The sequence below is a fragment of the Pyxicephalus adspersus genome, chromosome 5 (genome assembly GCF_032062135.1).
Source record: "Pyxicephalus adspersus chromosome 5, UCB_Pads_2.0, whole genome shotgun sequence".
Taxonomy (NCBI): domain Eukaryota; kingdom Metazoa; phylum Chordata; class Amphibia; order Anura; family Pyxicephalidae; genus Pyxicephalus; species Pyxicephalus adspersus.
Window position 1 is genome coordinate 40,308,063 of NC_092862.1, and position 14,098 is coordinate 40,322,160.

The 14,098-nt window shown below is 36.5% G+C and overlaps 1 protein-coding gene across 3 annotated transcripts in view; it reads right to left on the reverse strand.

Annotated features, from left to right (window-relative positions):
* Positions 1–14,098, reverse strand: part of SPIDR (scaffold protein involved in DNA repair) — a 207,892-nt gene that overhangs the window by 15,557 nt on the left and 178,237 nt on the right. For all 3 annotated transcript variants that reach the window (XM_072411239.1, XM_072411241.1, XM_072411238.1), the window contains one exon: positions 520–663. In XM_072411239.1, the coding sequence (XP_072267340.1) occupies positions 520–663 (144 nt within the window). The remainder of the gene's footprint in view (positions 1–519; positions 664–14,098) is intronic.

The following is a 14,098-nucleotide window of genomic DNA, read 5'->3' on the forward strand; positions in this document are numbered from 1 at the left end:
TTTTCTGTTTATTTTCCCTTTTACATTTTGTATAAAGGAACTTGCTGAAAGATATGTCAGACATGGCACAAGTCATAAGTAATAAAGGGGCTGTAGAAAGCACAAATGTGAAAGGATAAATTTGTAAATAGCAGTGATCTCTAGCACGTGTGTTTCAGCCAGTGACTGTCTCCAGAAACATGTCTCCAGTCTCCAAATCTTACAGCATGATCTCTGACCATCTTATTTATAATGCCTGTGGCCTTTGACCATCTTTTGCAGCATTTATGTACTTTTTATCTGTCTCTGTTACATGTCTATAGCCCCAGACAGGTTTTACAGATGTACCTATGTGCAGCTCTTTGTTAATGTCAGGTTCACACTTGAGGCCCTCTATATTATGAGAGTTGACCATCACTGAATTAGTAATAATGTACTTATCACACAACCTGACTGAGGTTTAAAATAATATTTACTTTACTATATGCAAAATACTCTATATTTGATACTTTGTTATGAAACGGCCACATGGATAGTTACCTGCAAAATTTCATGAAGACTGTGAATGACAGGAGGCAGGTAAATATCTGACACAGTATCTCCTGGTTTAATGCTGTCACTTCCCATATCATATCGTAAGGCAAGAACATAACAGAAGCTGGGTGGAGGCAGTGTACAAGGTATCTGAGAGAGAAAAGAGAATCTATCAATTTCACCATACATAGCATGCAATGAGAAAAAAAAGACAAGCCAAAATGCATTATGCATACAAGTATGAAACTTGAAGCATTACGTTGAACAAGTATGAAACTTGTTATGAGCGACATACAAAACTTTTTAACTTCACTATACATTTTAGAATCCTTGCAAAACCTTCTTTAAAATTTACTAAAACTACAGTAAATCACAGATTTGCTCTATGTGGGAAAGATTCCCCCACTCAATAGATTCATTTTCCTGTTTTTTTTTCTTGGAGTTTAATAAATGCATTGAAAATGGATAGTGTAACAGAAAATGAATGTCATGATATATCCACTAGACATTATGAGATTATTTGTATGAAGTCAATATTCTGTCAAATGATGAGTAGAAATAATTGCTTTTTAGCTATATAAAGAAATTATATGTACTGTTTTTTTTGTTTGAAAATGAAAAACTTAATAAAGATATTGAAATATAAAACTACGGTATGTAATATGAGGACCTACCCAAACTATCCAATGAACTTCCAACATAGTTGGTGCAGCCAGATTGTAAGGTACGCAGTGAGCTTTACGTTGCTAACCACTTGTGCAACTCAAGGGGCCTAGCTGTCCCTAGCTGAACAACTTTGCAACCAGAAAAGACAGAAATTTGAGCATAGTGTACAGTGTTTAGAAGGCTAAGGAGTAACTAAGCTGTAGTGTCCTTGAGTGGGTTTCCAGAAAAGGATGTCAAGTGTTTTATTTTATTTATTTTTCAACAATTTAGTTAGGCAAAGATTTGGGCATTAAAAACATAAGTAAATATTTTATTCATTAGAAAACAGCTTAATATTTAGGATTATTGGTTATTGATAATAATGAATATTGCTTATCATATAAGCAGATACTATTTGTCATTCACAGTTTTATCTAAATATTATTCTGCATAAATTACTTGTTCATATCCATGTCAGACTCTGAAAAACGCTGTAACCTTCTCTAGATGTCATGTGAAATAAATCAGACTTTGGTTTATGTGCACAGACACCAAGGCTACATGTCATAAGATGACTAACTCTCAGCCTTGTACTCCCCACAAATATTTCCATTCAGTTACCTCCATGTGTACGTCAAAATTGACAATGTGAGCTTTATCAAAATGCCAGCTTACACAAACAGACACAATGAAGCAACATATGGGATAGGTTTGTCACTTTACAAGTTGTTGCTTGCAAAAAAAGCAGAATACTTTACTTTTTCATGAAACATTCCTTTCGTAGATATATGAAACCTAGATGTGTGAAAACACTTTATTATAAAAAAAAAAAAACAAATTCTAATGGATAAGGGAAAATGGTTCCCTTGGATCAAGGTGTAAACAGCTTTTATTACATGTACAAAAATAACAATAACAACAAAAATATTAGTTAAAATGTCCATACAGACATTGTTATGTTTCAACAAAAAGAAATAGAACACACTATTACCCCATATATATTGGTACTCAATCAGAAAAGAGAACAGCAAAACCACATCAGAAACTCCAAACAAATGACCAAGTAAGTGAGCAATATCTCCCTGATTTTAATAATTTACCTGAGATAACAGGCTGGCACTGCATCAAGAATCCCAATCAAACTTTGCACCACACCACCCCTGCTTGCCTGAACCAACAGGTTAATGTAAATCAGTGGGGCGCTCTCTTAACCAAGTAAACATTATTGCTTTCCATTGCCTTAAAATAACAGCCAGCAGAGCTGTGTTCATGTTAATGAGGATCATCACACTGTATAGCCGTTAGGTGGTAAGGTGTGTTGAGGGATGGATTGGGACAAGGAAGGACTTAATTTCCATGTTAAGTGAGGAGAGAGGAGGCATACTTATACTTTATACCTGTCCATATGTGGCCTGCATTATAGGAAGCCTACTGTGTTCAAAATGGTTAGGCTGCAGGCTAAAAGTTAGCTAGGAAGATTTATATAAGATTTTTTTTTTTTTTTTTAGGAAGATGATAGCTGTAAAGAAGGAAAATTGCATAGGCAAAACAAATATAGCTTTCAATTAAAATGTCTAAAGTTTATCTTTTAAATCCCTGGAACAATTTGATCCAAATCAGTTTATCACTTCTAAAACATGTTAATAAATGTGATAAAACTAGTGAGCACATTACCACTATTATTCTGTACATTCTGTTACTAATACCATTTTACAAAATAAAACAATACCAAAGTGAGTCATTACCTTTAGACAAAGCTTTAAGTATTTTGTCTGCCATAAATAAGCTCTGACCAAACTCACTGAAAAAAATAAAACATTACAGAACATAACCCATCCAACACTAATGAAAACAAACACGAAAAAGTGTTACTAATTTCTTCTTGTAAAACTTTTGGTAAAAATAATTTTACATTTCTTTTAGCCTGGTAATTGCTCAAAAAGCACAAACTCATTTCACTATTTCATTCTAATCATTACTACATTACCTTACATTTAAATATTACGAATGGGAAATCTAAATACAGTAACTTACTAAAAATTCAAAATGAATGCAAATTTTCTTAAAGCATACATTTATCTTAGGATTTAATGTAAACTGTGAACACGGGAAATAGGGAATCAAATTATTTACCACCAGGGGGTAATTAGATTTAGAAGTCCCCTCTGGGTGTAAATTAGGAGCACATAGTTAAAGATTAGGTCAGCTACTCAAATCTCTAGTTTACAGAAATGTAATCCCCAGGGTAAACTGAAACAGAGAAGCAGGTAATTGCTCTTTAATTACAGCATTGTATGTTCCCATGAAGTCCTATTAAGAAAATATAATTTAGTGATCATTGTTTTATAATTCACTAACCACTTCAACACAAATTACCCATTGCATAATGTAGAGCAGAGAAAAGTAGAGCAAAGCTGTAAAATATATAAAAGCACCTATTCATATGACAATTCTGTTTACCCCACCCTGTCCACTGAAGTGTATTCATTACATTACACTGCTCACTGAGTTTTATCTCAATCAGCTGCTTTCAGCACAGTTACAACAAGTGGTCAGTATTTACAGAGTATCTGTGGCTAAAGCTACGTACACACTTCCAAATATTATCGTTGGAAAACGAACGATCCTGCACGATATCTACGAACGATCGTATAGCACCGATCCTGCACATAGAGATAACGACACGATCGTTCGTAGATATTGTACACACAATAGATACGATCGTTTGAGTGATAGAGGAACTATGTGCACGACAGGAAAGTGAACGAACGTTCGTTCATTACGCATGGTCAGAACATGGACGATCAACGAACGATCATACACACGAACGATGTTCAACGATCGTCGTCCAATCCGATCCGCCGGTCCGGTCGTTCGTTTCCAACGACTTTCCTCGTTCGTCGGCGTCGTTGGTTACTTTTTTAACGAACGATTTTTGCCCAATCGATCGTTCGTTCGTCGTTCGTTTTGAACGATAAAAATTGGAAGTGTGTACGCACCTTTAAGGTGTCCATACAATAAAACCTGATCCTTCTTTTTTTTTTTTTTTTAATAACAGGCTGGAGTGGTTCCTGGACAAAGTTGTAAGGATGGGAAAACACATACATGTTTAAACAAAATAAAAAAACAAACTTTTTTTCCAATATCCAATAGGAAAAAAAATTCTCAATGACATTCTTCTGGTGTCACAGCTACCGTATTTCAAAACGTTCCTTGGCTACAGCCAGCATGTCAACAAACCAAGTTCAGTGACCACTTGGGATTTTGATACAGACTACTGTGTTCAGCCATTGCAGAGCAGAAGTGCAACTCACTTAAGCTGCGTACACACGGCAAATTTTTCTCGCCCGATAATCGGTATCGGCCAATTATCGGGCGAAAATCTGCCGTGTGTACAGTCGGTCGTCGTCCATCGTCCGTCCTGGCGGATCCATGGACGATGGACGACGACCGATCCTAATGAAAGGGAAGGGGAGAGCGCGCAGCAGGGTGCCGCTCCGTCGCTCTCCCCCTCCCCTCTCCATAGAGCATGAACGGTGCTGTATGTACAGCATCGTTCATGCATCGTGCAGTCTTTTCTCGTTGGAAAGGATCGTGAAAGATCCTTTCCAACGAGAAAAATTGCAGGTGTGTACGCAGCTTTAGAGCAAAGCTTCCTCATATCTACGGCACAGTCCAAGTTACCACCACATGTGAACTACAGACTAAAAAATCTATGTATGTTGCACACAAGCAAGAAATTTAGAATCCCTTTTGATACGTTCTTTAATGTTTTTTTATTTCTTTAAAAAGGTATATATGAGGGAAAAATGCATTCAGTGTATGAGACTGCATTGTTATGCACCTGGCCACATTTCTCTGTGGTCAGCACTGGAATTGCATTTATTGAAAATTATGGAAGTACCACACAGGAAATACACACCTGTGAAGATTTGATATAAATTGTGGGAAATAAAAATAGATGAACAAAGCCAATCTTTGGCTTTAGAGATGTAATAGGACAAATTTAAATATTCATAAATCTGGAAAATTAAAGGTAGGACTTGAAGTTAAAATATACAAAAAAAAGAAAAATTGCTATCTACTCATAAAGTAACGCTAATAAGATTTGACCAGAAGAAGTTTATACAGCCTCTAAAATATATATATTACACACACACATCTTAGATTTTAAGCTCTTCGGAGCACTGTGCTCTCCTCCTTCTGTGTCATTGTCTGTCTGTCATTTGCAACCCCCATTTAATGTACAGCTCTGCATAATATTTTGGTTCTGTATAAAAACTGTTTAATAATAAAATAATATATATTATTATTATATATATTTTTATATAATATATACCAAAGTAAGCACACCATATTGTACCTTACAAAATCTATCATTAAAATGTTTCAAAAGAAATATAGTCCAGCGTAATTTTCATTATCAATTACATATTATGGCATATATGTAAAAATGTTTCTTCCTTAATAGCTGTCAATAACTTTAAATAAACAGTTTTTACTGAAAAACTCATTTGATGTTGTATATTATGCCATGTTCAAATTGTACTAAAAGTGTCTTTGTATATTTTGTTCTCTCAAAAAGCCTCTTCAACTACCCTAAAGTGTGTATGGTGTTTTTTTATACTTGTTGCAGCAGTTGTACAGTTACATCATTCCACAGACTAAATAAAATAGTTCATCCAGCAGTAACATATATGCAAATATCTCAGTAATTAAATCCACAAAGCTTGGTGTTCTGCCCCAACTATGTGTAAGAAAACATTATATTCACTTAGCCAGGGTTACACAAGTTGAATTAAACAGAAAATATCGCTGCTGTCTCGTCAAAAAGCACAGCTTAAAACATATTCAAATTATATTACCAACATATAGTATGATGTACATTTAAATAGTTCAAAGTTTACCATTTACAAGACCAGACCACATAAAGATATAACTGTGACATGCCAAATCTTCATAAACTGCTGCTAAATAAAACTGTGACAAAAATGGCTAAAACACTAAATAAGTGATAAAACACTAAAATAAATAATGGAATGAAACATTGCGCATAACAAGGAGTACAAGACACAAAAAAGTAATGAAAATGTTAAAAATTAGTATACTCAAAAATTAGTAGACTCAAATAGGGGATGTTCTAGAGCAGGGGTCCCCAACTGCCCATGCACCCCCTAGTGGGGTTGAAAAAAGGACCTCGTTTGGGGGTGCGCACTGTCCAGAGCCACGGACCGTGTCTGCCATACTCATCGCAGTATCAAAGTGGGTTCTGATCAATCTGCCCATACGTCATGTCATGACGCTCTGGCATCATGACTCACTTCTCCTTTTTCGATTCAACAGCTATTCGATCGAATAGTGAGAAATTCCCCGGGTGATAAAATGCTGAATTCGAACACTATTGAAGTCAATGGTGTAAGAATTCAGGTTTTTTGGGGGGTCTTTTAAGGGTTGCAAGAGCAATCTGATTGGGGACCCATTCATCACCTGTAATGCTCTGAGTTCTTGGATACAGAAACTCTATCCAAGAACACATATTAATAGCACAGCGCAGCAACAGCGATTGCTATTGCAGCACTGTACTATGTGTTCTTGGATAGAGTTTCTCTATCCAAGAACACAGGGCACTACAGGTGACAAGTCCCCATTCATCACCTATAGTGCCCGGAGATCCCACAATGACAGGATTCCCACGGTTGCACAGCCTGGGGAATCCTAATGTCATTGTGGGCAAACCTGTAATGTCATTGTGGAGAAAAAAAAAAAAAAGTTAGTTAAAAAAACACAAACATTCAATAAATTACTTTAACATTATTCTCATTTTTTTTTTTTAAACACATTTTTTTTCCTGAATTTTTACCGATGAATACTGTGTTTTTGGGGTCAGGTCTATCTCAATTCAAACAGCCATATTGGGGTCCAATATAAGGACAACCCAAATTCGAACACCAACACTAATCATGACATCCCTCTGAAGGGACGTTTATTCCCCTTTGAGTGACACACAGTTCCCCACTCATGCGCGGTCCGGAGTCCGTGAAATTAGTGGTCTGCGAGCTCCAAAAGTTGGGGACCACTGTTCTAGAGAATATGACAGGATTGTTATGGCTTGATTTTCAAACAAGAACACACAAACTCAAAAAACTGTATATTTGAAAAAAAATATGAAGAATAAATGCCGAAGGCTTAGCACATCTACTTCTTTATATTTCTTTTCCTAATCATTAACACACTACTTTATGGGGTATGCCTGGCATTGCATGAATCTTTACAAGAACCCCTGTACTTGATCTAAACGACAGGACCTAATTAAAGACTGATGCATTAAATTGCTTTGGATTAATAGAAACAGCTGCTTGGCCATGCATACAATGTCCTCAGCATGGGATTTAAGTATAAAAATCTGTTTGCTTTTAGAATCTTCCAGTATACTAAATTCACAAAACTTAGGTCTGCTAAATTTAAAAGTATACCAAAGATGATTTACATCCAGTCATACCGTAATTTTACAAGCTGTAAATTATGAAGTAAATGTCATATTTCTTACATGTCCAGAGAAACAAAGAGATCATATTTCAAATCATTTGTAAGACAAGCTTTTTTGAAGGTAAGAAATATAAAAAAAATATAAAGCACAGATTAAGGAGAAATTTCATTTTAAAATCAGAACTAAACTATAACTGGTAGGGTGCCTTGGTCAGTTGAACTAAGTTGTAATGGCTGAACTTGGTTGAAAACCATTTTTTCAGTTTTCAATTGTTTTCTGTTTCAAGGGAAGATAAACAGTTGGTGGCCTGGGATTTATATTTTTATGTATTTGCTTCCATTGATTCTGTGTTTATGGTAGAGGTTTAGACCAGTAGGAACATAATATGCATATTCTCTGTAATGGCCAAGAATGACATCTCAGTTTATTAAATGCATACATGTCAATATATATCAATCTATATGAAAATAAAGAAATCTAATATCAAAAAGTGGAGGAATGAAAGCTAATATTGGTGACCTCTTATCAAAAATATTAATATTCGGTAGTCTAGTTTAACCATTTTTTATGGTTGGTTTGTTTGATTTTTAGTAAATCTTTATCTCTGTTTCGAAGCTAAGATAGAATGAAAACCACCTGGCTATCTCTAAGCACAAACTTTCTTAAAGTCTCACTGTGAAATAACAGTAAGGACTCTTACTAATTAATTCTCAAAACAATGACTTTAATAATTGCGTTGCACAAACAGGGCTGGTTCCATACAAGTCTATTGGTATGCAAAACCCACTTGAAATAGCTTGGTATACAACCTTTGTTATAGAACTTGTATGGGTCAAAATGAGTCATAACACCACGCACTACCCTTATTTACCTCTCTTGAGACAAAGCCACGACGGCCCACAGTACGCCAGTTGCTAGCATTCAGTGAACAACCCGCGCTATAACTTTCTGTGAATTACATAACATCTCCTCCTCCTCCCTTCTCAGCACCATCCTAGTAGGCACTCCACTCTTCTCAGCAAGGTAAAGTGAAGTTACATTTTATTTTATTTCATCTAATTGCTTTTGTATTTATGTATTTTAGTATTAGGCAGTGTTTAAATTATTTCATACAGCCCCATCAATGTATAATATGCCAAAAACAATAGGAGTTTTTTCATGGGAATGGATTAATCATTTTCCTTTTATTTCTTATGGGGAAAATTTGTTTAGTATAAGTCCTGTTTGGTATAAGTCCAAGGATCTGGAACGAATTAAGGACTTATACCAAGGTACCACTGTATTTGTATATTGTTAACCAGAAGCAAATAAGCAAAACAAGTAGTGACATCTGTAGATGCATGTAATGTAAAGGTAAATATAAAGATCCTCAAAGATCACAACAAACACTCCAGAGCCGCGATTGCCAACCGGTGGTCCGCGGCTCTGGCCTGTGCACCCCCAGTCCTTCTCCTGACCCCGCTGATCATGTCCCCAGTATGGACACAACCCGCCCACTCTCCCATCGCAGGCTCAGACCTGCTTGCTAAACATCCTGGGGGGAGAGTAGCACAGGGCTGCGAACACATTTTTTGCTGCGTCCACAGCCCAGCACTACTGTCTCTCCAGGATGTTTAGCAAGCAGGTCTGAGCCTGCGATAGGAGAGTTGGCGGGTTCTGGCGTCATGACATCACTCTGGGGGAAGTTTCTTCTCTTTTGAGTGACACACGGCTGCCCGTGCATGGATTAGTGGTCCTTGAGGTCTGAAAGGTTGGCGACCACCTCTGGGGCCTAGTTTTAGTCCGTTTATTACACTGCTGGTTGTTTACATTAGAGCAAAAATGGGGAAAGGTAAGATTTCAATAACTATGTTGTAAACATTTAAAATCAAATGTTTTGACACAATTGTAGATACAGTATTGTGGAAGGCTCGTTTTTAAAGTGTGTTTACTGCTTGTTCAAAATGTGCCCCTATTTAATGTACAGCACTATACATAATAATATGCAAACACTTTAGTTTGTCTGGTATAGGCATAAGGCTCATACATTACATGTAGAGTCCACCAACAAATGTACATCTTTTTAGCTGTTTTGTAGGAAAACCATTTTTCCTGTTCACTGCTAATGTAAGGGAGTTCCTTCAGTTGGCTGAACACTGACCATTAACGTAAAAGCCATTCTTCCCACCGACCACAATTATAAGAAGATTCTTTATACTGACCACCTGGGTAAGAGGACGCTTCTACTAATCACCAATACAAGTTGGTTTGTGAAGAAGGGCCCCGTTCGTTACAAATCAACTGTATAATAGGCCACTCTGTGTAATACCAACTGTGCAATAGGGGGCACCAGACCAACCAGCTATATAGGTGCAACATTCTTTATTCTTTTATTGAATATATTAACAACCTACTGTTCATACTAATACATTAGGTGCTGCTGAGAAAGAGTGACTTTGACATGTTGATATAACAATTTTAAGAATTATTTTATTTTTGCATACAACATCATATTGTTGAAAACAAATAATCTTGCTACTGTGTGGTGGAAATTGCCCAGCAGTAAAGAAACTTCCTTTGGAAGGTTAATAAGTGATTTCTGTCATGCTAATCATTACCATACTGAGAAACTCTGAGACATTAACCTGCAATAGTGTGGCCATTTCTAGATCCTCTCTAGAGATCTCAGCATGTTAACAGAAAGATTCCTTAACAATAACAATTCTATTACCCTAAGAGATTTGTGTAAAGAAGGTTCACATACAGAGTAAGAGGCCAATGGAGTAAGAGGCCAATTACAAATGGATTGTAAAATGCTTGATACACAGTTTATTACCGTACTTCAACTGAATTGGGCACACCAAAGTAACTACGAATTCTAGAAAAGCAATAAATACTCATTTTAACAAGCCCCATATTGGTATAGGCATTTTAGAGCTGCATTTAAACAGTATTCCTAAATGATGGATAGCTAATGGCGGCTCTGCCTCTTTTTTACTATCCCTAGCAGAAAATAATCTCATTATTTCAGTGAAAAAGTGTGTGCCACTAGGGATAGCAAGGATAAAGGAGACCAAGCCGCTGTCAGCTAGCCATTCTACAAACTTTTTGGTTTATGGAGCCTTAATGGGCCCATAATACACCCTACCAGCACACTAGTGAAACACATAGCAATACACTGTTGTGCATTGCCAGTATATATATTATTAGCCAGTATTTATATTTATATTATATAGGGCTATAAAGAGAACAAGTCCTTAGCTCGTTTCCAATTACAACACTTGGCAGCTTCACAGCCTTTTTACGTAAATACACAGCAGGTGCTTTTAAGCGGGTATAAACCAATTGAAGCTTGACTGAGTCCTATGCTTATTTTACATTTGTAGTTTTTGCAACTATGCAACTTTGTTGTACTATTATTATTACTAATAAACAGAATTTACATAATGCCAACATATTACGCATTGTTGTACATTAAATAGGGGTTGCAAATGACAGACAGTGACACAGGTGGAGGGGCAGACTCTGCCCCGAAGAGCTTACAATCTAGGAGGTGGGGGACAATGTTTTATCCAGGTTGACTACTACTTAAAACACATGCACAAAATGGCTAACATTGGAACGAATGGTACGTTATGTTTTGGTCCATTTTAGCCCCTGCCGCCACAATAGATTTCAACCGCAAATGCCTGAAAAGGCCTAGCACTTACCGGCTGTTACCACTCCCACGATAATGCATCAATAACATCTCTAGGAATTACTTATTTCAGTGTACAAGCAACTAGAGAAGTCAGGGAAGACTTATAAAACTTGCAAATAGTTTAACATCCATGATCTAGACACATGTTTACATTAACAAACGTTAGGAAAAACAGTTGCACAGGACCCGAACTCGGTAATCAGAAAACTTGCATTTTGCAAATGCAGCATAGGATTTCAATTTTCTTTATAAATATGACCAAACAGGTTTTAATTAGTGTTTAACCTACCAAAACATACATATAAAACATGACTACAACATCCTACTTACTGTCTTTTTCAAAAGACATCAAGTGGGGGACATTTATCAATTTTGTTGCAGAGCAAGGCATCAACAGATTTATTAGAGTTACAGCTCAAGTCATACATTTTTTGTTAAACTTGTTAAGCCAAACTAAGGCTGATCTTTTTTTCAGGATTCTTTAGTTTAGATTGATTCTCATTTCAGGCTAGTTTTTAGTAATGAATTTGTTGTGGATCTTGTGGATCAAATCTGTCACAGCTGCTCAGAAATTCAGATGCATTGGTTGTTGTAAATCTGTTGCATAGATAATAGCAATACCATGGCTGAAAATAACTGTTTTATGGCAAAAAACACAAGTGAAATAGCTCAGCAAATGTATCCTACAAAGCTGTCCGGCTGTGCCACAAAGAAAAAAAACATCTGTAGAAGAATACTCTTGAGTTTTCTTGTTATCATTTAAGACATTTAATAAAGCCTTCTTTGGCCACTCTAAAGTTGCTACGTGATTGAATCAAACCTGATCATGTTTTAATTATCAGTTGATGTAGAATTAAATTGCATCACAGACCTTGCAAATCTGTCTCAGTTTGCTGGCCAGGAATTCAGAGGCAGCCTGATCTGCATCCCAGTATAGCTACGTACACACTTCCAATTATTATCGTTGGAAAACGAACGACGAACGATCCTGCACGATATCTACGAACGATCGTATAGCACCGATCCTGCACATAGAGATAACGACACGATCGTTCGTAGATATTGTACACACAATAGATACGATCGTTTGAACGATAGAGGAACTATGTGCACGACAGGAAAGTGAACGAACGTTCGTTCATTACGCATGCTCTGAACATGGACGATCAATGAACGACCGTACACACGAACGATGTTCAACGATCATCGTCCAATCCGATCCGCCGGTCCGGTCGTTCGTTTCCAACGAGTTTCCTCGTTCGTCGGCGTCGTTGGTTACTTTTTTATGAACGATTTTTTGCCCAATCGATCGTTCGTCGTTCGATTGGAACGATAAAAATTGGAAGTGTGTACGCACCTTATGTCTTATGTCCAGTATATTTATTATCAGGAATTAACTTTAAGGCAAAAAAAAACACACCACCAGAGATTGATCAAGCAAACCAGATGCATATCAGGGTTGCCTCCTACTTATCAGTTCCTGGGCAACAAAGGACAACAGATTTGCATGGTGACAGATTTTACCTCCAAAACTGATGAATAATTAAGTTGTGGTCAAAGACAGGTTTGATTCAGTTACAGGGCCAGATTTAATAAAGCTCTCCAAGGCTGGAGAGGTTACACTTTCATCTGTGAAACTGGGTGATTCAGCAAACCTGGAATTAATCTGGTCAAGGAATCATAAACATTTGCTAACAAATAGCAAATGACTTTGAAGAAATCCATTACAGGTATGCTGGATCACCCAGCTTCACTGATGAAAGTGTATCCTCTCCAGCCTTGGAGAGCTTTAATAAACCAGGCCCACTGTGCGAATTAGGAGTGGCCAAAGAACGTATTGCCTTGCCCTAAATAAATTTAAGCTAAACTTACAACATCTCTCTGTGTATTAAAAATCTGTGTACATACTATGTTAGCACACAGAACTGAAGATAGCTCTTCTAAAATACAAATTATTTTTTAAAATACAGCTGGAAAGTTATCTAAGCTAAATTCGCAGAATTCTTAAGCATTTGTTATTTTCCCATAACTACAGTCATTTTCAGCCATGAGATTGTTATAAATAAGCCCCCATTGGCTGACACTGCTACTTATTTCAATAGTTATGGCAAAAATTACTGATACTACTTGGTAAATTAGGTCATTGAAGTTTAAAATGAACATTAATGACACCAGAAGGGCTCAAAATAAATAAGACATTTTTATAAAGCTTTAAAAGTGTTTATCATTGTGGCCCTTTTGCTTAAAGGGACACTATTATCATGCCCATGCATTGAAAAGTGACCATGTCTCTAGAAAGTGCATCCTTTGTGCATGCAGGTAAATAGACAATTGCAGAAGGGCCCTACATGTTGGGAGCTTGTTTTAGAGTGAGAAAATAATATTTTGATAACACTAGCACATGAAACTTTTGTAGAAAAAAAATGCATCATACAACACTGAAGAAAAGAGGAGTTTTCACTTATGTATGTAATTGTTTTGCAAAAAGATAATGATATGGGTCAACTCAGCAGTCTTCTCTAAACTTGCTCCTCTATTCAGATAGAGGATCATGAAATAGAAATGGGAGAATCATGTAACACAGTCTTGTGACTGTTTAACACAGATGGTGATCAGAAGAACCAAAAATGAATAACTGTGCTTTGATCAACACAAAAATACATATGATCTCACTAGCTATGTATTTAATAAGAATTGTGCCTTTACCTAAAGCATTAGCCTGATTTCAGGAAAAATTACTGCAGTAACCAAAAAACTCATCCAATCAATACATA